The 26979-nt window shown below is 39.0% G+C and overlaps 1 protein-coding gene across 4 annotated transcripts in view; it reads left to right on the plus strand.

Moving 5' to 3' along the window:
* Positions 1-26979, plus strand: part of Adamtsl1 (ADAMTS-like 1) — a 914539-nt gene that overhangs the window by 226369 nt on the left and 661191 nt on the right. For all 4 annotated transcript variants that reach the window (XM_006538374.2, XM_006538376.2, XM_006538377.2 and 1 more), the window contains one exon: positions 24561-24680. In XM_006538374.2, the coding sequence (XP_006538437.1) occupies positions 24561-24680 (120 nt within the window). The remainder of the gene's footprint in view (positions 1-24560; positions 24681-26979) is intronic.

The following is a 26979-nucleotide window of genomic DNA, read 5'->3' on the forward strand; positions in this document are numbered from 1 at the left end:
TTCATAAGTAATTAGCTATCAGGTGTGCTACATATTGACATGTAAGTACTCTAGGGACATGGGAAGGTGAGAAACAAGAAACTCATACACTTAACTCCAGCCTGAGCTGCACTGATACTCTACCCCCAACATTCAAGGACTGGAGATGTAGGTCAGTGATAGTTTTACCTAGCATTTGAAAAGTCACAGGGCAGGGATGGTGATTAATAAGTGGTATCAATATTCTTGGTTCCTCCTTTCTCTCTGAAGCAATGGCATCTGTTATGTGAATATTTCACTCCCCCTTGTTTTGAAGAGTAATGACTATTCTCAAACATAGCCAAGAATGTATTCAAAAGAACACGAGTCAAGGAGAAGGGTGGATTGAGAATTGAGAATTATGGGCTGTTTAGTCTAAGTATTGATTTAACCTCTAAGTGAGTTACTTAACCTCTCGTTCTAAGGCACTCTTATAAAGCAGTGCTTGGCCAACAGATGCTTTAGAAATAACATACAAAGTTGGAGTATGATTGACTGAGTCCACGTTTATTGGGTCTCTCCATTGACTGAGTCCACGGTAATTGGGTCTCTCCAACAGCACAGCCTAGAGCCATTGTAGGTTAACAGCAGTGACATGACATGAGAAAGAAGCTCACACTGACACTATCCTGCTTTCTCTACAAAAATTGTACACAGTATTTTGTGTATCACTCTTAAAGAACCAGGAGTGCCAGGGGTGACTATGTATAATTTATTATGACATAGTCCTCTTTCATCAGACTGCTAGAAGTGAAACAATATTAGTGATTCTCTTCTATAGACTAAGTGTTCCTCTAATGGCTTGACAGTGAATATCCCCTCTAGCCTAAAAATAAAATAAACAAACCACTCAGAAGTAGGTACAACTGAGGAAGCAGACACAAGGTGCTCGCCAAAGTTTCATGTTTGAAGCAGAGTAATCCCTCAGTTCATGCGCGTACTGAACATGCCATCCCGATTATCTAAAGATGAAGATGGCCTTCCAATGGGGCCATAGCATCAAAGCACCTTCTTAGCAAGTGACCTGGGCTACAGATGTGTGTCTATAATAGATAAACAGTGCTAAACTTTCCAGGGCTTGGAATGAAGTAAGCCTGAATTCAAATACTGAACAACCCAGTATTTGAATTTACCCCAGTCTTCCTGAGCTTGTGTTCTAATCTATGCAACTGAGCTTGTTCATAGTGTTTGCTTTGGATATGGCTTTGAAGATTAAAAAACCTAGAGTAAGCACTTAGGGTAAGTTTTAGGAGCTCAACAAGTGTTAACTGTGATGAGTATGTTAAGGGTCTTTGGGTAGCTTTTTCCTTCCAACTTTGACCGGACAGCAGTGAGTATAAATAATATCCAATCAATTGACAATTTGATTGGCAAATAAAAAGAAATGTTTACAGAGACACTACCTACTCTCTGCTACTATGTAGGCAGGTAGAGCCAGAGAGTCAGAGCACATGCATTGTTTTAAGACCCTGGAGATTCTTCCTTCGTTGTTATGTGTGAGGGTGAATGAACCAGCTCTCCTTAGAGAAAGCCTACAGCTCTCTTTTCAGAAATAATGCCTCCCATTCCCATAGGCAGCAATATCCACTTTCTTCTTTTTCTATGGTGGCTGAGAGGAGGGTCTGGGGATGGGGGCAGTGTTGCTTAGCAGTGATTCTCAAAGTTCTGTGCACTGTGTTTTGTTTTCACTCGGGGCTCCTGTGACTCTGCCTGCTGGAATCATTTTGGCATCCTCTCATGTCAGAACCCCATGGGTCAAGTGTAGGCGTGTGCTTGCTTTATGGATACTTCCTCATTCCTGCCTGCTGCCTGCTCGAGTCTATGTTTGCTGCTGGTTTTGTTTAAGAGACACTTCATGCTGCAAACTCTCAAGTGCAAATCACTTTTTGTTTCTTTTATCCATGTCAATAATGAAGGGTTGTACTGGAGCTTAAATAATTCTTTCAGTGAATACATTAAACAGACTCTTTCATTATACATGTTAAAGGAATGGGAACAGCTTGAACAAAGCCCCAATCCCTTCACAAACATTTAAAAGGAGTGCAGAAACTGCCATTGAGGGAACAATTATTTTTGGTTTTGGAAGAAAAAAATGCAGAGGGGGCAATTGAAATACATTTCAAGACTTTCAAAAAGATTTCTGGTGGAAACTTTTAACCATTGAGTCAAGCATTCCTGCAGGAAACACAGTGCTGTTTGGGTCAATGTTTTCATGGTAATCTCTTATTATCTCCACAGTGGATGACTACAAGTTTCTCTCCTGATTTTGTGAGTTAAAATTCATTATAAAGATAAATAATTTTTTTGACATTGCTCCAGAGGCTAAGGAAGCCACTTAGCAATGACAAATGCCGTATTTCTCTGTTTGGCTGGACTGACATGTAGGTAAAGGTGATCTTTAGAACTACCTTCTTCTATGCCAGGGCATACCCTCTTCTTCCTACTGTTTTCCAGATTTCCAGGATCTTTTCCACTGTTTATCTTCACTTTTGCTAAATTAGAATGAGTGTTTGTGAAGACATGAGATTTTCAGGAGTACAGAACTTTAATGTTTATCCTAAGTATGGAATTAATACATGTAGAGATAAAACACCCAGTGCAGAATCACTAAGCTTGTATTGGTATCTCCATTAAGTCAATACTCTTGCCAAGGTACAAAGATGTCCTGTCTCAGAGCACCAGGACTATGATGGCGTTTCCAGGAAACAAGCTGAGGCTTCACAATGAAGATGTGTTGCCCCTTTTCCTTGGTGCTCTCAGAAGGTCAGTGGGCTGCCCCAGAAGAAACAAATTTACAAACTTTAGAAATCTCCAGGCAGAGGCCATGAGTGTTGCTGTTGGGTTGAAGAGATGAAGGAGCCTCATGCTAGCTCAAGGTCTATAGTGCTGCTAAAGAGGTATAACCTGGTAATCTTGGCTCAGAGTCATGACTTCTGGAGGTTCACAAACTGAAAAAAATGCTTCATCATTATGATAATTTTATTCATTAAGTCACTAATACCTTCAAATGGCCAGCAAAGACATTTGCCTTCTACTGCCATTAGACGTGTAAACTGTGATAATAGAACACTTGGATGTTCAACTCATGCCACAACATGAAACCTCACATGCTGTTAAAGTCTTCCCAACTGCTGATCCAAAAGTGGTTCATGGACATAAGCGTAAAATGCAATCTATAAATCTTCTAGGCTAAAACACAGAAGATCTCTATGACCTTGAGTTTGGGATGAAATCTAGGCATAACACCATCAAAGGAAAACTGATAACCTGGACCTTTCTCAAATTAAAACATCCTGCTCTATGAAGCATGCTGTTAGCAAAAGGAAAAGGCAGTCTTAGACTGGGAGGAAACCTGTGCATGATACACATCTGATGTAAGACTTCTACCTAGTAGTAGGCAGGGAAGCCCTAACATCATCAAGAAGCAAATGATTAACTGGGCAAAAGCCATGAATCACATATCAGCAAAGAGATCTACAGATGGGAGGCAAGCATGTTAAACATGCTTACATAACCTTTCATCAGAGATTGCGGACTAAAACTAATGAGGTTTGGGATTTAACCATTCAGTAATTCAAAAGCAATTAAAACTCCACATACCTTTAAAATCCCCAAGCCTGGCAATCATTCTTGCTAAGGAGGATTCAGAGCTACAAAAACTCCCATCTTACTCGTGAGATTATAAATGTTATGCTTACTTTGAACTAGAGGTTTGCAAGTTTCTTTTTTACAAGACAAAACACAGTCTTACCGTGTAATGCATAATCTCATACCAAGATATTTATCCTCAAATATGAAAAACTATGCCTGTGGTCAGCCATGTACAATTGTGTTCTTCATGTTCATTGAAAACTGAAAGTCAGGCTTGGAGACCAGTGGCTGAAAGCACATACTATTCTTTTATGTTCGGTTCCTAGCACCTAAGTCAGGTGGCTCACAGCAGGCTATAGGCCCAGCCTCAGGGGCTCTAACAACTTTTCCTGTACCCCAGGAATAGCCCTAAAAACATACTTACAGTAACATTATACAAACTAAAGAGGTTTTCTTTATGTATTCAGGATATATATACATAAATGCATATAACAATTCATAAAATTTCTTTTATTGTATACTATTGGTAGCATGATATTAAAAGTGCAAGGCTATATTATTCATGTATTTACATCTTAAAGTATGGACCCTCTTGTTTAGGCTTTGAAAGGGTTACTGTAAATACAAAACAAACTTATTCCACATTTCTGAGTGACCACTACCCTTTTCTTTCCTTTTCTATTTCTCATTTTAAATAATGCAATTTTGAGAAATTGCACTACCTTTGAATTTCTAACAACTTGCCTCACAGGCTTTTTCAGGTGTTTAAATACTCAGGAATGTTTACTTAGATAACTCTGTGTCTGTCTTCATTTCTAAGAAAACACATCCCTGAATTTGGCCTTCAGCCCTTTCATTGGACAGGCTATGCAACTTTTCTGAAATTTAATGCTCTCACATATAAGATGAACAATAGGATAAATTGATCTTGATATTTGTGAGAATTTGGGCTAGCCTTAAAAAGACTTGGGGTAAATCTGAATAAAAATTAGGGATTCATCATTTTGACAAAAGAAATTAGTAAAGATTTATAGCAGAAGGTACCATGATATTTTTATTAATCAAGAAAAAGTTGTTACTGGTACCCCACAGAAAACATCTATAGTATACTTCTTCTGCTCAAGGGTCACAGACCATCACTGAAGAGGGCCTAGCATGACAATGAGAACCTAGGTGGTAGATGACTACAGCAAAGGTGGTTTTTGAACAAGGAAAGACTGTTGTTCATATGAACTCACAATTCGATTGCATGCACAAGACCTGCGCAAGATCAAACTAAAGAGAGAGGCTGCTCAACATCTAGTAGATGGTGCCCTGTACTGATGCACCTATTGGCAGTACTAAGTAGATTAAGTAGCTTTGAAAAATGAAGGACACATGGAGTCAGGAGGAAATAGTTAGTGCAGCAGATGAGGGGAATTAGAAGGCAGACAATGGGAGATGAGGTAGATATGATAATTTCACTTTTAAAACATAAAACTTAAAATATATCTGTTTAGATGAAAAGTTATGTAGAACATGCACGTGGCATGTGTTTATTTTGTAATTATGGAAAATGCCTTCTTTCTGGGGAACATTGTTATGAAGTATCAGAAGTTTAGCATGCCATGGTGTTTAATGAGTGAAGATTCTTTTCAAAAAATTTTTATTTAATCTTTTTTTACAATCCAGATTTTATGCCCCTCCCAGTCCACCCTCTGACTTTTTCAAATCCCATACCTCCTCTCCCCATGTCTCCACAAGGATGTCCCCACCCTCCTCCTGTCACCCTACCAGACCTCCCCTGGCCTCCAGTCTCTTGAGGGTTAGATGCATCTTCTCTGACTGAGTTCAGACCAGGCAGACCTCTCCTGTTGGAGGTCTCATATTAGCTGGTGTATACTTCCTGGTTGGTGGTCCAGTGTCTGAGAGATCTCAGGGTTCTAGGTTAGCTGAGACTACTGGTTTTCCTATAGAGTCGCCCTCCTGCTTAGCTTCTTCCAGCTATTCCCTAGTTCAACCACAGGGGGCAGCAGCTTCTGTCCATTGGTTGGGTGTAAGTATCTGCATCTGACTCTCTCAGCTGCCTTTGGGTCTTTCAGAGGGTAGTTAGTCATGATAGGCCCCTTTTTGTGAGTATGTCACTGGACCGCCTTTTCCTCAGGCTCTTCTCCATTTTTGTCCCTGCAGTTCATTCAGACAGGAACAATTATGGGTCAGACTTTTTGACTGTGGGATGGCAAACCCATCCCTCACATGATGCCCCTTCTTTCTGCTGGAGCTGGGCTCTACAAGTTCCTTCTCCCCACTGTAGAGCATTTCATCTAAGGTCCCTCCATTTGAGTCCTGAGAGTCTCTCACCTCCAAGGTTTCTGGTGTATTCTAGAAAGTTCCCCTGCCCCACCACCTACCTCTCAAGGTTGCCTGTTTCCATTGTTTCTGCTGGCCCTCAGGGCTTCAATCCTGTTCCCCCAATCAATAACTGATCAAGTTCCCCTCTTCCCCTCTCTGCCTCCTTTCCTACCCAGGTCCCACCCCCCCCCCCCCGTTATTTCTTTCTTCTCCCTCCCAAGTGGGATTGAGGTATCCTCACTTGGCTTCCACTTATTAACCTTTTTGAGTTCTGTGGATTGTATCCTGGGTATTCTGTACTGTTTTGGCTAATATTCACTTATTAGTGAGTACATACCATGCATGTTCTTTTGGGTCTGAGTTACCTCACTCAAGATGATATTTTCTAGTTCCATCCATTTGCCTGCAAAACTCAAGATGTCCTCATTAACATTCTTAAAGTCAATTTTTAAATAAATAAAAGGGCTTATCAGCTTGACAGGAAATGGATTGGTAAAAGGAAAGTAGAGAGCACACACTGAACATAGTCTTGGTTCCCATCTGTTCATTGCTTGGGATGAAGTTACAGCCATATACTGGTGTTTTTAAAGAACAGACATAATTGTAGGCCTTGCCTCTTCCTTGTTGTTGTTAACATTGGTAAAGGAAGTGAAGAAATGGCTACCTTATAAGTCCTTTGTTCACAGACATTGTGTAGCCAGAATAGAACCCTCCTAGAACCTTACACACATAATAAAGATTCAATTACAGTGTGTTCATGGACATATCCCCTTGTTTTAGAAGACCAGGGCAACCAAATTACTTTTCATGGAGAGACTCTCCCATTACATTGATTGGGCTCCCTCTGATATGTTCACAAGTAGTTACAGAGGTAAACATAGGTGATTTGCATTTCTCAGAGCACATGTCATTATCTTTTGCTAGAGTGTATACCTCCATGTTCTCTGTGCAAGCACACACAAAGCTTCTACCTCCACAGAACTGAGGTTCTTTTTCTCTTTGGCAGTTTAGGAAGCTTTTTCCTACCATTCTCTTCGTTCTATATGGCTTTAAAGGTGGGGAACCCAAATTTATTGTGACATCTCACATTCTTTAGCATGTATGTATGCATCACAGTTTATACAAAGAAACAGTAGCAGTGGCAGTAGGAGAGGACACTCGCAGTAAGAAAGCTTTCACAACAATATAACCTTAGAAGACACTGTTTTTACAGCAGAAAAGCCATAACAGATTTCTAGGTGTTAGCTAGAGTTGAAGGCTGGCAATGTGGCTAAGCAGCTAAAGCAAGGTGTTTACCATACTGCCTGAAGAAATGAGTTCTATCCTAGAACGCACACAGTAGAAGGTGAGCACCGACTCTTCTAAGTTATTCTCTGATCACCATGGCACACACATGTGTGATAGCATCACACACACACACATTTTAAAAGAATTGAAGGAAATAGAGTTTTGCAAATGAAAGGCAAGGGCTTTGAGAATCTTAAGTGAAAAAAAAATTCGCATTTTTTTTCATGTCTACATAGTATAAACAAATGGAACATCCCAATTTCAGTTTGAGTTTGAAAAAGAATGTTTGTTTAACATCTAGTCACCTACACCTCACTGACAGCCAAAAGAAAATGATTAACAGAGTATAGGAATTTATTTGGTAACTATAAAACAGAAATGTCTCTTAAAGATCAGATAATAAAGTCAAACCCAGAGGAAATCTACACAAGCCTAAAGAAAAGCCTACAATATCTTTGAGGAAGGGTCAGTGTTGGCAGTGCCCATGACATCCTGAGAGCAAGAATCGAGTCCTATAGCGATAAGGAATCCTACCTTTAATAAATGAGGATTCTTTTCATTTCTCCAAGGGTATTGGTAGAAGTTGATGATTAGGTTCCAGGCAATGAGGCTATAAATATTAATAAGCAGGACCTTCAAATGACTCATTAGCTAATCATTCATGATTTTGTAATCGGTGACACATTTAACACATTTAGTAATATACTCAGGGGTACTTTTAAATTAAAAGAGTTTAGTGAAGCAATTTGAAAAACATGCAAATATTTTATTAGTTTTAAATTTGCCTAAATTCCAGTTGATTAAATACAAGATGGGCTCTAACTCTATACACAATAAATCAATACATTCTAGACCTTTCTCTTACCTACCATTTTATTGAACATTGAAAAGGAAAATATAACTGCAAGACTTATCTCACTGCAGTTTCTGTTTTATGATTATTAATCAGCATATTCTCTAGTATAAAGTTTTAATAGAGAGCTAGGAATTTTGTAGGGGCAGATGCTGTAGTGGAGATCAGGTACCAATTCTTCAAGCTTTTTCTGCTAGCTTCTGAGGCCAGCGTACTGCACAAGAGTTAGGACTTTGGACACAAGAGAATTAGACCAGATGGACTTAACATTCAAAGTCATGAAAATCAAATTACCATGCTATATTTGGGCAACCACAAGCCGTTCAAATTTTTCTAAGCACAAAGAAAGAAGGGGGAAGGAGAGGCTGCAGTATTAGATCATACAATAATACTTTAAGGGCTTTTATAAACAAGTTAATTTTATGATCAATAGAGCTTTGGTACTGAAGTGTGGCTGCTGGATCACGACATCATTACCCACATATATGTTAAAAACACATATTTGCAGGTTCCAACACAGACATCTTCAGTCAAAACAGATAATATGGTGAGGTTAAACCCCACTTGGTTTTTAGGCACATCAAAATTTGAAGAACAGTGCATGAGGAAGATGGTATATGGTTGGAGCATGTCATGTCAGAGAGAGAGATTTAGAATTGCTTGTTTAGAGTACTCACTAGAAGCTAGGTGTTGGAATGAAATGGGGATGTAATTAAGATTAGAAAGACTACTAACTAGAAGGGTGTTGGAATACAGGAGGATGCTGAATAAACCTGGAATGGGACAGACAGGTAAGGAGGACTTTGGTGAGTTAACAGTGCCATGATTTGGAAATAATTTCATACAAATAAAAAGAGGCTGATTCTTGGCAGACTAACTGGTTTCTGGCTCAGGCCACCAAGCAAGGTGTATTAGCAGGATGGGATTGGGTTTGTCTAGAAAGAGCACATTTTTAAGAGGTGAGCAAGATGATCTTGTCCAAATTTCGTTGTCTACTTGGGAGTACCCATGAGATACTTGATAATGTTTAGTAGACAATTGGGAGACAAGTATCTGGAATTTTGGACAGACACACATATATTTTAAAGTTAGTGTCTTATCAATGCTCTCTGAATCCTTGGTACTAGGGAAGATTTTTAGGAATAGCTTGTCTAATAATATAGAGTGGTATGCTGATGAAGCACTAGAGTACATTGGCCACTTAGGGGTGAATAGAGAACTGTGGAGAAAAGTGTAGAGGATATGAAGGGTGTAGGGTCATGGGAAAGAAAGGAGAAGATATTTTCAAGCAAAAGGGAGTAGCCCTATCTAGGCCATGAGTCATACATATAAAATAAAGACTGACAAATGCTTCTTAGATTTGATACCTAATTTTTGGTACACATAATTTGGTAACTAGCCACAAAAATGTTAGTTGGATGGTGATATCAAAAGTTAGAGTTGCTGATTTCTGAACTTTTAGAGTCTTTAAATAATTCTTTCTAGAAAATCTTTGAAAGGAAGTCAAACATTGGCTCTTAGACAAAATAGAAATCTCTGTCTCCATCTCTCTGACTCTGTCTCTGTCTCTCTGTCTCTCTGTTTCTCTCTCTCTCTCTCTCTCTCTCTCTCTCTCTCTCTCTCTCTCTCTCTCTCTCTCTCTCTCTCTCACTTCTCTATTTTCAACATGAAGGAATGAGCACAGAGGAAAATCAATCAAAGGAAATGTGGGTGTAGGTGGAGGACTAGATTATAGGACAAGATTCCTTTGGGGCAGAATGGCTGGAATGCAATGTGCAGGTGAATTTTATTTGCTTAAGAAAGAAGGAAAATCATAGGCACCTGTAAAATGACTACAGAGGCATGGGGACTGGGGCATATAAACTCGAGAACATAGTAAACAGACTGTCTCTGTGAGCCTTAATTTTAGCCTGTGCTGTAAGTGACCTGGACAGTCACTGGTTGAGGAAACTGACAAGTAGACATGGAACCCCAGAGGAAAATGACTGAAGACGCTTTCTAGGAAATATGCTGGGCCTAGGCAACTTGGAAAACCATTCAGTATAGATTTTTCATTATAGGCAATATATTGTGGTCTTGTCATCCTTTCTAATATGTTGAATGACTTTCCCGAAGAGATGTCAGCAAATTTCTAGTCACCCCAGAGAGGGTACCAAATGCCACCAAAGCAACAATTTGGCACAAGTCTAGCCTGACAAACCAGTGAATTTATTGATATTACTCGCAGGAGTGTGGGCTATAGGTTATTTACCAAATCATGAGTGATGCAAAGACAGTTGCATTACCCAAAGCCACTGCAGACCATTCATGAACTTGCAGGCAACTCAGATGCTTGAAGAATCCCCCCACCAGCTGTTGTAACTGTTTATATAACCCTGGGATGGACCGTGTTAATTTACATATTTGTGAACTTTCTAATCCTAGACTAACAACCCATGAGCTTCTTAAGCATTGTAAATTCAGTGAGCTTTTCTCTTCCATACAAGATACAATATTTCAATTCTGAGGTGGGAAAAAAAAGCTACACAATACTGTATTACCTACTCAGAATAAACAGAGCAAATGCATTTGGTTACTCATCATTTGTGCTCTCAATGTGTGGCCAAAGGGTTTATAATTCAGATCTGAAGAAGTAGAAAAAGGTCCAGACATGCTGCCCACAAACAAGAAGACATGCATAACCATGTGCCGGGGAAGCAAACCCCATGTATATCCTGTGGTCAACCATCCATTATCCAGAAAGGATGGAGCAACATTGTGAACAATAGTGATCATTTTAGCTGATCTCATAGCTCTTCAAAGCTCGAAGGACTCAATCTAGGAACATGCTCTCTTCAGCTACTCAGTGGATGCTCCAGTGTCTGCTCTTTGTTACCTGCTAAGTAGCTAATTTCATATGCAGACACCATCTTATGGGTGTCTTTTTTTTTTTAATCAGACATACAAGCTTCCCTTGAGACTCAATGTGCTATATTGTTTAGATTAATTTCATGAATTTTAACTGCATGTGTGTGCATCTGTGTGAGGATATGTGCGCATGCAGGTAAATGCTCCGAGGCAAGAGGCATCAGAGCTCCACTGAGCTGAAGTCACAAGCATTTGTGAACTGCTTATCTTGGGTGTTGGGGTCTGAACTCGGGTTCTCTGCAAGAGCAGTATAGGCCTGAACCCTCTCTAAGTTTGTTTTTATCCAATGAATCAGTGAAAGCTCTCACACTAAGTTTAAGACATTGTTCTTGGGTTTATGGCGTAGACAGCAAATCGGGGTTCTTGATCCTGCTACCTTACAACTTCATGTGGAGGATAAAATGAGTTCTTAAATGATCACATGAGAAATGAAAATACATGTGATTAGAGAAGTAATAATATTCTATGCTTTTTGTTTAAAGATGAGGAGCCAGAAGTCATTTCTCAGCAAATTGAGACTTGTGTGTCCTACACCCCTCTGCAATGCTGTTTACATTGGAACATTCACATGGTTTTGTAGCCAAGTAAATCAGTCAAGATGGAAATACTAATTAATTTGAATGGACATTCTCTGTTAGTTCATAATGTAAAAGAGAATCCTGCCATTTTGATACTCTGAAACTATGTTACCTCCTACATTACAAATCACTTGTCATAATTATCAGAACATCATATTATTTTCTCCCTCATTCAAACTTGAAGGACTAAAGGCTCATCGTAAGCAGTTGCTCCCATGTTACACGGCTGGGAAGTAGTGAATTAGTACTGCCATGCAGTGCAGGTCTCATGAAGGGGATCCTTTAGGACAACAGTGTTTCTGTGGATTCACTGGAGAGGAAGTCAGAAGTCTTCCAAGGGTTAGGAAAGATGGATAGAAGAAACAACATCTAAGTACTAGTATAATTTCAATATCAGGAGATATAATGATGGCATACCTAGCTCAAAGGGCATAGTAAGTTTCAAACTATGGATATAGGATATGCTGAGGTGGGACTTATGATCTATCAGAATCTATCAGATCTATCAGAATGTGAAAGTCATCTATCCAGAGGAAATGGCTCTCTTGCAACTAAACAGGATTACGTTTCAGGAAAGAGCAGAGAGGAAGATGCCTGTAAGGCCTTGAGATCCCCTGTGTTTAGAGGATAGAAGATGCAAGAGGAGCCTGTGGAAGAGAAAGTAAAAGGATGGCCAGAGAGCTCGATTCTTCTCAGTTATTATAGAAAACTGGCATGGGGGGTTGTCTGACAAAGGATACAACCAGCAGGAGATTGTGACTCAGGGCACAAGTGCTGGAGAGCAGTCTTGGTGAGGTTGGAGCAAACACGTCCAAGGTGATGCAAGGTATAAGGCAAAAAAACAAACAAACAAACAAACAGAAAAGCAAGCAGCTGAGAAGAAAATAAAGGCAGCAGGCAGGTGGTCAAGAATAGAAGAAAGGCAACCCCACTCCCCTCACTCCCAACCCCCGCCCCTGTCATATTCTTGCTTAGTTGCTTAGTACAGCTCTATTTGGGAATCATTGGTTTGCCCATTGTACTCCAAGTTTCCCATCTAGAACTGAACTTTTTATTCTGTGTTTGTGCTCTGCCTCTGCAGAGCATGGAGTACGACAGCTCTCATATGCTTTTTCAGTGAATGACAGGCCATATTTACATTAGCCACATTTTACTCTTTATCCACTCACTCATAAGCTCAAAGTTCCTTATGACTCCAAGTCATCCACATGCTAGACTGGCCAGCTATGTGGGAAGGAAACCCAAACAAAATAGAGGACACTGGAACCTTGAGGTGGAGCGAATATAGGGCTGATACCAGGAAGTCTCCACTCCCCAGGAGAGACATTGATACTTTTCTGAAATTTATTCTTGAGAATATCAGTCTACACTATTTGTGCTCCAGACAGAATTAATTAGATGCATTTAAGCCTCTGTCTAACTGTGGAATGTTCTGAAATTAATAACTAATAATAGCACATGACTTTATTAATTTGCTACCAAGATATCTATAGAACTCAATACACTGCCAGTCTATAGTAAGTTTAAAATAAACAGTGGCCCTAATCCATGGATAATGATAGCCACAGCCTCATTGTGTCATTTTGATGTTGAAAAATACTTAGCTAAATACAGGGAGAAAAGGTTACAACCCAGACTAAGAGGGTGCCCAAACCATTTCCTGCTTAAAGAGTTTGCAGAAAGGCACTGGTTTGACAACTTTAAAAATATTGAATGAAGAAGAGTCTTTAAAATTTGAATTCTACCAAGAGGTAATAATTTTCTATGATTTACAATTCATGTTTCCAATGTATTTATATTCAAGTTCGTGTTTGGAACAGGCTATTGAAGGGCCCTTAGCTTATAAATCCTATAAGGAATTATGATTATATTCATTTATACTATATTATCTGAGATGTTAATAACTATTCATGATATAACAGCATGAGCACATAGCGTGGTGGTCATGCTCTGTCCCCATAAGAGAAACACAGAGAAGTGTATCGGAAAAGCCTTGATCAGACAATCTGCAGTGTATAGTGTGAGACAGAAAACAGAGGGATCCACCACTAGATTGTAATTCTTCCTCACAGCTTCAGCTGAAGGTCTAGGCCTTTGATGGTTTTAGAATCCCGTTAGTCAGCAGAAATAGACAGGTAAAAAAGAAATGGCCTCCAAGTTCTGTTTCTCAGAGTTGATGTGAGCGTGAAGATGCATTTTTCCATCTCTCCCCTCAGCACACAGTACCGTGGTATATGATTTGTTCTTACTAAGTAGCAAACCAACTCAAAAACCAAGAAGCATAAAATGATAGCTATATGATTATTATCTCCCAGGACTCTGTGACCGGCCTGAGATGATTCTGCTCTAGGGGACAGTAGTGTCAGTCCAGCCACACTCATTTGGAAGCTGATTTGGATTAGAATACTGGAGATGCTTTGATCACATGACTCCTGCTTAGCTGGGCTCAGCTCTAACACTGCTCTATCTGAGCTTTGGAATGCAAGGTCTTCAGATATATCCTGTTCTCCACCCTAATACCTCACACATACAAATATGTACCTAAAATGTTGTTTTCTTTCTCATATGAACATGATTCTCAAACAGGAACTAAGTATTAATTCAGTAGAAAAAGGAAAAGAGAAAAAGGAACAAATATATTCAAAATCCTTCTCTTTCCCCTAAGAAACACATAGGTGAGTCTTCAAAGTAGCCAGGAAGGTGATGGACAATGACTTGAAGAAAATCAAGCATCTGCGTGAAGTGCATTAAGGATGATGGAATAGGTGTGGAGGAAAAGCCAGAGCATTAAAGAATGCTTGCTATGCATTAAGAAAGAACAAGACCCCTTCTTAGGTACTTTCAAATCTTGAGATTCTGAGCAAATATTTGAAATTCCTTAGTGTATATGTACAATTTAAGCCCCAATACACATTTCATACTTTAAAAAAAGACATTAAAATATTTTGTATCTTTACTTTTTAAAAGACATGCATTTGTGGAGTGGTAAAGGTGGAGGTGAGTTCATGTAACTCTGAGCTACAGTATTATCACTAAAGCATATATATTATGCTTTGAACATTTTTAACAATAGAAGTAATTATGCCTGAGGCCAAACTAATCTGTTCTGTATTTAACTCTGAAATAGTTGCCCTTGCGAGTGACATTTCTACCTAGAAGCAGAAAAGCTTCTAGAATATGTGAAGCAATAAACACTAATATCGCAACAAAACCACTTAACTTAGTATGTGGATTCTTTTGTAAGTACTTAGAACCATTGAGCTAGCTGGTTATAGTAAATCTCCTGTGTACATCTGAATTTCAGTGATAGTATGAATAAATACATTGGAATGAGACTCAGCTTGGATTTCAGCTGGGGAAAGATCATGAAGACAGAATCAGAAAGATCCCTCATCTACTTATTGATAATTATTTCAAAACACTGTACCCAATCCCAACTGCCTTCAATGTTAAGAGAGAAGATTGATGTCCTGGCTCTTGTTATCCATCATGGGGTCTGACCTGGTGGGCTTTTTGACATAGGTAGGAAAACAGAATGAAAATACTGAGTCTGATCCAACAGCTCTTGGTAAATAAATAAATAAATGGATAAATAAATAAATAAATAAAATAAGCTGTTATTTCTGGTTCTCTCAGAAGTTAATAGGAAGACAGGAGTAAGAATGAAAAAGAATTCTTTGGGTGGGGTGCGACAGAATGGAGGCTAGAAGGACCATCAAAGTGCAAGCCATACTATCCTCTTGTGAAAGAGAGAAGGGACATAGAAGACTTGTAGAGGAGCCTCAGGCTGACATACAGTACTAAGGAAGTTTTGACAAAACAATGGAGACTCATTTTAAGAAGCAATAATTCTCTTCCTCTCTCAGGAACTATCTACATTGGTAAGTCTGCTGTGTAAGTCATTGATATAACCCATGAAAAACATGCCTCAATTCAAAGATGGGCATACATATAGGATGCAGCATCCAAGACAGTGTTGATGAAGTACTCTTGATAGAAATCTGATAGGAGATATAAGTAGACAGAGAATTCCTTGCTTAATTGATCCTCTACTTGGTTCAGCATATGAGCACTACAGTGACTTCTAACTTAATAGGTGAGTAACTTGCTTTAGGAAAGCATCAATAATAATGTAGATTTATATAAACACATGTCAAGGGTACAGTCAAAGAAGGTTTATTTCTACAACTGAAAGCATAGGCAGTTGTTTCTATGTTCTTCTTCCAGTTATTCTTCATCTTAACATCTTCCTTGTATGAGTGCTTTATTTTACATTAAATCATGTATTTTAGGACATATGTAGATACAGTTTCCAGGCCATGTCTGTTTCTCCTTGTCTTAACTAGGTGTGACAAAAGTGTGTGCATCCACCTACAAGACTCTATCTTTCCAGTGTCACTTCTTTTTTGCTGTCCAAGTATGAAGTTGCATCACACATGTCTTTGGCAATGCTTCATAGAACAGAGACTCCTCAGAATTCTCTGGGAGCTGCACCATGTGCCTCTTGATGGGAATGGGATATAGTATGGGCTTAAGTGGTCAGGAAAGATAAGAAGATATCTATATATCTATCTCTATCTCTCTATATATACATATACATATACATATACATATACATATACATATATATATATATATATATATATATATATATATATATATATATATAAAGAGAGAGAGAGAGCGAGACATGTGGTCATTCTGGCTTTATTTGTCCATTTCTCCATCATATGTTAATTTTGAGATATCTTTAAACCCATGCTTCCCATAGTCCATGATTAGGAAGACAACTTAGTATTGAATAGAGTGTTGAGCAGGTGTCTTGATGATCTTCCCAATACTTTCATTTCAGTGTTAATGTTAATATTTTAAAAGTCACAAAATTCCATATCTTATCTCTGATTAGCCTACATCAAACTCATTGTGTATGCTATCCTTTTTGTTTGACTATTTATATTGTTTAGAATAACTTTCTTATAAAAGTACATCCTTGTCTAGGATAAAGCCAAGGTAGATATTTCTTTAACTTTTGTTTCCTGTACATAAAGGTTATTACGCTAGGGAAGTGGGGTCTTTTCATTGACATTCTGGAATAGGCCTTTCAATTCAGCTACTTCCAACCTTGCTTCCAACCATGTTACAGCTGTTCCTTTAAATCAGACCTGAACTAAGCAAGAACATCTGTAGCAAAAATTATGAGGCCCAGCTGAACATTTTGGACCAGAATGTTCCATCTTACTTCTTTCAGCTTTAACCTTTTAGCAATTATCTTTACTATCCTTAGAAATGGTAATTAAAGTTGGTAGAAGAACAAACAGAATACTCAAGATGTTTTTACATTCCAAACACCAGGTACATAAATGTCAGTGGCTTAAATATTGTTACAAGAATGCTTTTATTAACTCCACCTCTGACCTTCTTAGGGATCATATTTAGCCTTTCCTCCAGGGAGTGTAACACTGCTAATCAGCTTGCATAGTTGGCAGCCATTACAATGCTGGGGATACCTGAAGCTATCCCAGGAATCATTCCCCCCTGACTTCAGACAAGCCTGCTAGATGCGAAGGCATGGGTGTTTGTATTAACACCACCAACTCTGTCTAAAAAGGAGTTCAGTCACAACAATCAAAATATGTTCAGAGTTAAGCAATGATTTTCCAAGTGGATCATTTCAACATTGAAAGCACATCAGTTTTTGGTTTGTTTTGTTTTTCGTTTGTTTGGTTGATTTTTTTGGGAGGGTGATGGGGGAGTTTTAAAGCACGTTTTAAGGGATTCCACAGCCTGCTTCCTCCAGAAAGGATTTGTTTACTACAGAGCTGGCAAGAGGTTCTTGTGAGTTTGAGTCTATGCAGAACATAGTTACTGACATCTAATGTTTTGGTTGAACCTCTTTGATTGTTGCCAATGAGTTTGTAGACATCGATAGTGATTACTGCTTAGGGACTTTTAGTAACATCTGAATTACTGTTTCTCCATTATAACAAAAAAATTTCTTTATTAAAATTATATGTACCTTATGTTTCCTAGCATTTTTTAATTAAATTGCTGAACACTAATTTTCACATCTCATAACTCTAGAATATTCAAGCCGGGAATGAAGTCACCTGTATTAATAGAAGGATGGTCACTGAGCACAGGCTTCATGATTCTTCACGGCGTTTGCCTCATTACAATAGTCCTAGCAGTAAAAAAGGGTGGCCGTAGGACATACGTGCTTATGTTCAAGTATAATTTATTAAAAACCAAGCAATCTATTACTAAATGGAAGGATTTTAGTTAAAAATATCAATATGTATTGCTATTTAGAGTCAGCTTGACAGAAAACTTAGTTGATTTAAAAATTTTTTTCATTTGATTATTCTCATTTATGGTTCTGTATAGCAATAGTATAGTCCTTTTCTCCATTTCCTTCAAACCAGATGTTTCTTCTGCTTTCTCGTTGGGTCAGGTTCTCTCAGTCTCTTGCTTTCTGAGCCATTTGGCTTTATTTCCCAATGGGAATGGCATGGGTGGCAGAATTGAACCAAGCTCCCATCATTCCCTCCCTACCTCACAGTCATTCTCAGAGCTGGAACTGAAGATCATTTTGGCCCCAGGCACATTTTTGTTGAGTTATTTGTTCAATAAATATTTCATTGTCCTTATTGTGCCAAGAGTTGGTAACTCTGACATCAATCATTTCACTGTCCACTGGTATTTAAATATAGGTGCATATTCAGATAACACAGTGGTCAGTTATTAAAGTTGTTTACATCATTATTCTAACTGACACAGAATTTATAGCTTCAGTATCTTAATTCTTAGTAAACTGTGAACCAAAATATGAGCATAAAACTTACTTTATAAAATCCTTTTGGTAGGAGAAAAGTTTAATAGTTTTGTGGTTTTCAGTGCTATACTTTGTAAGTAAAGTTGAAACCTAAATCCTTCCCTAGGGTTTAAGGTTGGCTACCTTTCAATTTTCACAGAAAAGCTACATGAAGCAAGAAGAACAATAAACTGATAATTTGAGGGCATGTTTGTATGTTCAAGCTTCAATTATTTCTGCAGCCTTTCCTCCCAGCCTAGAAGGGCACAGCAACTTCCCCCAGAATTATAAGAAAATTATAGCTGCATGAAAATTCCAGCCATAAGCATTCAATTATTAGAGGAATTATGGCTCTACTTTAATGATGTAGATTTAAAAATGCAAACCAGTTGCTTTGGATATCAGCTTTCCAAATGCTAGCCACAGACCTTATAGAAAGCACATTACAAATAGGAAAATATGAATGGGAGTATTTTTATCTTTCGTTTTAGCAAACACGTTAATTGTGAGCACATGAGTCATAATCCTAATCAGTATTCCCTGGAGACACTGAAAGCCAGGTCAGACTGGAGACTCCTCGGTGCCAGTGTATGATGGGAGCAAGTGAGAAGAAGAAGAAGAAAGAGAAGAAGAAAAAGAAGAAGAAGAAGAAGAAGAAGAAGAAGAAGAAGAAGAAGAAGAAGAAGAAGAAGAAGAAGAAGAAGAAGAAGAAGAAGAGGAGGAAGAGGAGGAGGAGGAGGAGGAGGAGGAGGAAGAGGAGGAGGAGGAAGAAGAGGAAGAGGAAGAAGAAGAAAGAAGAAGAAGAAGAAGAAGAAGAAGAAGAAGAAGAAGAAGAAGAAGAAGAAGAAGAAGAAGAAGAAGAAAAAGAAAGCATATGTTGGAACTTTAAAGCTAGATACAAAAGATGTTTGTGTTAGTCAGTGGCTTTGTTGTAGTTTCAAGCCACCTTTCCTTCCACTTTCTTTCCTGTAGCAGAGGCTAGAGAGCTGACTGAAGGACTCCCTACTGTTTTGTTTTTACCTGTATCTCTAGTGTGGTTTATTGCTTGGTCCCATTAAAGAGAACACAGAGCACAAATAATAAATTGCCTCCATGACTTTCTGGATGCAATAAGACTTTCTTCTAGAAGCTACACATGTATTCATTCCAAGATCCTTTAAGGAGTACTTTGGCTGGCCAGCCATTAGAAAGATAGAGTCAATGATTGAAGTGGGGAGATGAGACTTCAGTAGGAGTGGGATTCCACTTTATTAGGTACATGAGCCAATGTAGCAGGAACAAACCTTCTATTAGAGTAGTTCTTAGGGCTCTAGAAATCCTGTCAGAACAGAGAATGTGTTTCAATAACTACCCTGTGCTCCTCATAGGTGAACCATGGGGCCTATACCCAGCAATGAGTTCAGTTTTATTAGATATCTCTAGCGCTTTATCATGACTTAGCCACTGGACATACAAACCCCTTCCCCCAGTACGCGCAATCCTCATATTTGTATTCACTCATCTTCAAAACTAATGCTACCAAAACCTAAAGCTAATGAATGATAATGTTATTAATTCTACTACATTTTAATTACCTTATAACTACAAAATACTTCTTGACATATAAAATAAAGTAGTCACCCAAACCAAAGATTAGGAAATATGGTCTGACCTTGGAATATAGGATTTTTAAATTTTGAATTTGTCCTGGAAAAGTTAAAGTCTAATAGTTAGATGAATTCAGGCTCTGGGAGTTGGTAATCCAATTGTCCTTGGCCTCTACCCTCAAGGAAGCTGCAGTCTGTAGCAAATTGTCCACCGTGGTGATCTAAGGTATTTTCATAGACAGTCTGTAGAAGGAAGTCTATAATGCAAAGTCCAAACGAACTACTTCCTCCTTGTTAACATCTTCTTCTGTTATGAATAAGCCACTACAGATGGATCCATGGTGTGTGTGAAATATCAGTGGGCCTCAGTTTTATGGCTTTCATCCCCCATGCTTTGCTATGGTTGCTCATTAATCTAAGCATCATCCTAGCCTCATGTGACATCACTAGCCACCAAACAGTCCTAGCCCAGTCTGTTCTGTGCACTGTCCCCATCTTTCCATCCCAAGGCTTTAGAGTCACTTCTCTTTGAACCGTGTCTCTTTCAACTCAAATACTTGACTCTCATACAGCTCCTTTTCTGCTCAGTACACTACTCTTTGTTCTATTGTTTAACTCCGGGGAGAAAACTAAAGTCATAGCTTGATAGGTATCCTCTGGACTCAGTTGGCTGCCAAATCTTATAATCTTTTCCTTCCTTCAGGTCTTCACAAGTTCCCTTCTGATGAATTCCAATTATCTAAAACCCTCCCTCCAGGATCCCTTCTTGTCAGCCACCAGAAAACTCCTCCAACATACAAGTCCAAGCAAAAGGCCACTGCTCCACTCTTTCAGTGATTCATAATGTAATCTAACCTACTGTCCAAATTCAGTATCACTACTTCCTCCTGTGAACTCATGTCCCTGCCTCCTAAACCCCTTTATGCCTCATTGTACCCAGACGTAATCTTTTTCCTACTCTAACAATGTTTCTCCCCCTTACACCCTTCTCCTTGACCAGCTGATAAATTCTCACTATTCCTTTAACTCCATTTAAATCCTTGTATAACGCCTCTTAGGTAGCTCTGTATTCTCATAACCTTGCATGCTCTTACCTACAAATTCTTATTGGCATAGTTAAGGTAGATTAACTGCAGAAATGGACTTTAAAATGGATTCTGGTGCAAACCTTTGCTTCTCAATATAAGTGAACTGATTTTGGTCAAGTCTTCCTGCATGCATTCGTTCTGGTAACTGTACTAATGTAGGCTCTTTCATCTTTAACAAATTGACCCCAATATTTCTCTGAAATTGTGTATTTAAATTGAAACTAACTCCAAATGAGCATGGAGCGAGGACTATGGGACACACACACACACACACACACACACACATATTTGGATTAGGCCTGGCAGCTGTTTCACTTCCTTCTTAACCGTAAAGAAGGCTTGGAAATGTTATCTAGGTATATCCTCACCATGACAGGAAGATGTTTTAATAAGTGTCTTTTGTTTTCTGCCAAACATCCTTCTTAACCATAGAGGGGCTTGGAAATGTTATCTAGGTCTATCCTAACCATGACAGGAAGATGTTTTAATGGGTATCTTTTGTTTTCTGCCAAATCTTGATATATATCAGATTGTCTGTTTCATGAAAAAGAATGTGTAATCTGTTCTATGGCCCCATAAGAAAGCTGTGGACACTTAGTAGGACCTGAGCAAATGTGTATTCATAAAAGCAAGTGGAAGAACAGAGGAGCAATGGTGCCACATCCCAGATGGAAAGCATCCTTAGAAGTTAGCTTGAGGGATGAGCGTGGTGGCGCATGACTTTAATCCCAGCCATTGGGAGGCAAAGGCAGGTGGATTTCTGAGTTGGAGGCCAGCCTGGTCTGCAGAGTGAGTTCCAGGACAGCCAGGTCTATACAAAGAAACACTGTTTTGAAAAACAAACAAACAAAAAAATTAGCTTGAAGTTGGTATAGAAAATGTATATGTTGCTATAACTTGCTACCTCTCCTCTATTTTACCCTACTAGGTTTGCTTCAATATTCAAGAAGTAATTATAATTTTGATAATAGACAACTACTCCAAAACATTAGCATTAAAAAGTTTTAGAATTATTAATTTAAATTTCAAATTAGAAATAATAGTCATGAAATGATTAAATGAAAATACAATATGTGTGTGTGTATAATGGAATACTCATATATTACTATCTATTCTTGGCGTTAAATTCAAGCTAGTGTCTTATAAAAATGATTCATAAGTTGAGTATCCTGGCAAGAGTTTTTGCATATGCTGATATTCTTAAGAAACACAAACATACAGAGACTCTTTCTTTAATTAATTAGTTTGTTTTCTGTGTATACGTGTGTGCCTGAGTGTGCCCATGCGTACCATGTGTATTCAGTGCTCTCAGAGGTCAGGAAACATTGTCAGATTCCCTCAACTGGAATTACAGAGAATTGTCAGGTGCAGCTCAGAACCAAGTCCAGGTTCTCTCGGGTATTGGCATGCTGAGGGGCACTTCAAAGTGCCCTTTTAAATACATTTCAACTAAAATTCTATGTAAAATTCTACACATGTCCACAGGTCTTTCTGTCTACCATTGTAATACTCTGAGTTTGCACTCTGTGACCTGGAGCCAAGCATGATCAGAAAGAAATCCTATCAACGGTCTTTTCTTGCTTGCTATGATCATCAACTGAGCAGTATGCGCAGGAATGTGCTACTTAAGCAGTGTACTAAGGCCTAGAGCTTTCTTTCCCATTATGAATATTTATAACCGAATAAAATTAGACATTGCTTTGAAAGTAATCTCCTGGCCTGTTGCAGGCTGTAAAATATTCTCTATATTTTTTAATCTCTTACTTATGGGATTTTGTGGGGTTTGTTTTGTTTGGTTTTTTGTTGTTGTTGTTGTTGTTTGGTTTTTTTGTCTTTTGCACTCATCAATGTGTGAACTCCTTGTATTCAAATCAGTTACATTCTGCTGATGATAACCCATGATTATACTGGGCTCACTTAAACATTTCAAGATACTAATTCTGTCAAAGCCAACTCTCTAGAATCCCTGATTACGACTGCGGAAGTCCTTTCTGTCATGTGAAGCAACATTATTCTGAGTGGTGACACCAGGGAGGGAAGCTATCAGCTGTGAGATGCTGTCTACCATGACAAAACTGTCTTGACTGTTCAACCACAGTGAACAGTAGCCCACATAAATTATGCAAATTGCTCTCCTTTCCCGAAGACATCGGGTTTAAAGTAAATTTAATTCATTTTGAGCTATTGCAGACATTTAAGAAGACATGAATTAACATGAGCACTCACTTGTTCATTACTAACTTCAATGTTGTGCAAAACTGTGAAATTAAAATAGAAGTTAGAGGGGCTGGTGAGATGGCTCAGTGGGTAAGAGCACCCGACTGCTCTTCCTAAGGTCCAGAGTTCAAATCCCAGCAACCACATGGTGGCTCACAACCATCTGTAATGAGATCTGATGCCCTCTTCTGGTGTCTGAAGACAGCTACAGTGTACTTAATTATAATCAATAAATAAATTATTAAAAAAAAAATAGAAGTTAGAATAAATGAAGGGATTTGGATGAATATGCACATGTCCTTAATAAATATTGTAAAGAGCCTCATAGTTTCCTAAAAGTGATGTGTTTACAGGATACTTATGTTATGCCAAGCAGTACTCTAAACATTTGTGATGTTTCTATGGTCTGTCTTCTGGGCAACCCACACTGCTGCAATCCCTCTTGTCATATGACTGTGTAAAGGGTCAGAGACACATTAAGAAGGCTGGGCAAAGTGGCCATTCCTTACATTTGCAGATGTTACATAACAGCGTGTCACTCAGGAAGGGAAGGCTTGCGCAGCTCGGGAGCAAAATGATGTAGGGAAGAGATGAGGGTGTTAGACTCAGACCTGTATTTGAATGCGGAATTTAACGCTCACTCACTTGGCAAAGTCCTGGAATCATCTGTACATCCGGTTCCTAATTCGTCAAGTGTGGCTGCTCAGAGACGCCTCATGGGGCTGCTGCGAGATAACACGTGTAAAGAACCTGCTAAGTGATAAGCTTCAGCGAAGAGCTCCCCAGCACCTCCTTCTAGAGTAGCCAATGTGTGTCTGGTTCTAAAGCTCTCACAGGAAGTCAGCCCTGGGCTGAGGCCAGCACTTCTGTATCTTGTGGACATTTCACGGAACACCGGGACCTTCCTCTGTGCTCAGATCTGTTCATCTAGGAATGGATCCGTTAAGGTTAATAGCCTATCTCTATGTGGTACCTACATAAGGCCCAATGCCATAAGGGCCCAGCCCTGAACACAAAAATAACCTATAATCACTGAATCTCAGCATCACAAGCAACCAGTTATTTAAGAGATTCCAACCTAGTAGGGGCCTTTCCTGGCATCTGTCAGAGGCCACATGCCAGAATGTTCTCGTGCCTCTCACATTAATATGTATTTGTGTGCATTGTTTTTGATTGCTCTAATCGGCCTTGAAATGAATCCAAAAGGTTTTACAACTAAGAGACATTAATCCCCCATGCATTCTCCCTTGAGGCTCTGTCTGAGGGCTTAATTCAGCTACTTTATCTCTCTAGGTATGTGGAGACCAAAGCCAAGGGGCTGTTTTCCTGAGGGAATTTACACTGATTCGAAGAGAGAGCCTTCATGAAGAGTTCCTGTCTGACTTCTTGAATAGTCACAAAACTGAAGACCCGGTACAGTGTCTCTTCTACTTTATGCATGGAAACACAGCCATTCCGTGGCTGATTCTGACCCATGGTGATTGTTTCTAGCAAACATGAAGGCAAGCCATAGAGCAGGATCTGCTGCATGCCCGGGAAGAAGAGGCAGCAAACCACAAGGCAGCACACAGACTCCATGGGGGTGGGGGGGGGGGGGCGGGTAACTTTCGGTCGCTTCCGGCATCTGGCACGTTTTAAACACTTTACTTGAGTGTTAAACTCTGTTTGAGGGAGCATGTGGAGGATTCACTTTCGAAAATATCTGATGTTTTGCCAGCGAGTCTGAACATGCAACAGTAATAACTTAAATGAGTAAAGAAAAAGGAGATGGTTTTATAGCCTGATGAGAATTCCACCATCCTTCTCTGGCATCATTGCAGATACTTCTACTTCAAAGTATTAGTTACATTCATTATATGAAATTTGCTCTTTTTTTTTTTCTGGTAGGATATTTTTGTTTTTGCTTTGTATTTTGGTTTGGGCTCTGTTTCCTTTAAAGTGTTTAGCGAAAGAATTCTCAAAAATGAGAGTAAGTATGATTGACTGATAACATGAAGTGAATGACCCGTCTCTTCTGACGTTTGGTCTCAGGTGTGTAATTGGGGCTATATTGTGAGAACTGGGCCCTGGGCTTCTGAGACTTGACTCTGGCTCTAGATGATAAGAGACTTTTATTCAGGAGACTTGCTGGCTAGAGACTGCTGACTACACAGGCCAATGGGTTTCTTATCCAACCTTAAAATAGCATGGTCAGAGAAAAGCAAACACAAAGATGCCTTTACGTTTCCTTCATCAAGCCTATCGTCTTGCTACCCTCTGTCAGTTCTTACTGCATATTTGTTAAATCTTCCTCTTACAGATATTGAGTAAATCAGTTCTTTAGGCAGTGGTTCCCAACCTACTACCCTCACTCCTTGCATCATTTCCATCTTCTCCACATTGGGCATTTGTTCCTCTCTCAATGTGGGTAGCATTTGTACATCTCTCAAGATGGGTACCCAGGAATGGGCAGGTACAGTGTTGGTGGCTCCCAAGGGTCCTATAATTAACTTTTATGTGTGTCATTTTTCACCAATGAGTCTGAAAATGCAGTACCTGGCATTTTATATTTTCCTTGCTTGCATCAAGTTTTCTTTGTGACCTAGTCTGTTACACAGACATAACCACCTAAATGTGTGGGATTTTTTTGTTTCTTAAGAACAGTATCTTATAATCATATCTTAGTTTTTGTCCTATTTGAGCTCATACTAAGTCTAAAATTGAACTACCTGAAGGGCTGCATTGTGGCCACTATAGGAAAATATCATGTGAGTCTAGTTAATATATCACTGTATAGCATAAGGAAGTTGAATAATATCAATTAATTATGAACATAATGCAGTCATATAGTAATCCTCCTGGAAAGAGTTATTAGCATCATCAAGCATTGAAGGTTGTCTCAAATAGTGCTAAGATACAGCATTACATTAATTTCTGCCTTAAGAGCACTGCCTGCTGCTCAAAGTCTTCACTCATATTAAAGTCAAACACAAAGAATGGGTAGAAATATCTAACCTGAAAAGGAATTGACTACAAAATCAAGTAGTTAAAACTATGGCTAGTCAAGAAAGCAGATGGGAAAAGATCATAGCTTCCTAAATATCAGAATTAAATTCAGCCTTCTTGTAAGTTTATAAAATCCTACTTCCTAGGGAGGTTTTTCTCTATCTGATGATTTGATTTGTCCCCAGAGGTATGGAACTTTGCTAAAATGCAACTTCATATTCTAAGTAAATATGGTAAGGTGAATCACATAATCTCTGTGTTTGTTGTGGGAGAAGAGTTCAAACATGCTATGCCATTTAATGAAGTAGCCAGGGAAGTGGACATTCCTTTCATCCTCTTTGTGAGTTTATGTTCTAGGGAGGAGACACATCGGGGAATGAGAGTCACTCTTGTATAAACCTAAAACTCACAGAACCACAGTCAACCTGGGCGATCCTGTGGCCTTCAGTCTGAGCCTCTTTAGCAACCCAAAGACTTTTGAACAGGTGCCTCATCTCCCCTATCAGGAAGTAGCTTTGCTTCCTGTGTCCAGGGCTGTGCTGACTCAGGACTCAACCAGCACCCAGCTCAGCACTGTGCGATGTGCTCTCAGTTAGGTGCTGTGTTTGCTGGGGTAAACAGCACAATGACTGCTCTAGTTCACCCTATTTGTAAAATTTCATCTTCAAAATGAGAAAAATTCCACTACAGACTGTGACAGGAAAAGGCCCTGTCAGCTATATGAAAA

The sequence above is a fragment of the Mus musculus genome, chromosome 4 (genome assembly GCF_000001635.26).
Source record: "Mus musculus strain C57BL/6J chromosome 4, GRCm38.p6 C57BL/6J".
In the NCBI taxonomy this organism is placed as follows: Eukaryota; Metazoa; Chordata; class Mammalia; order Rodentia; family Muridae; genus Mus; species Mus musculus.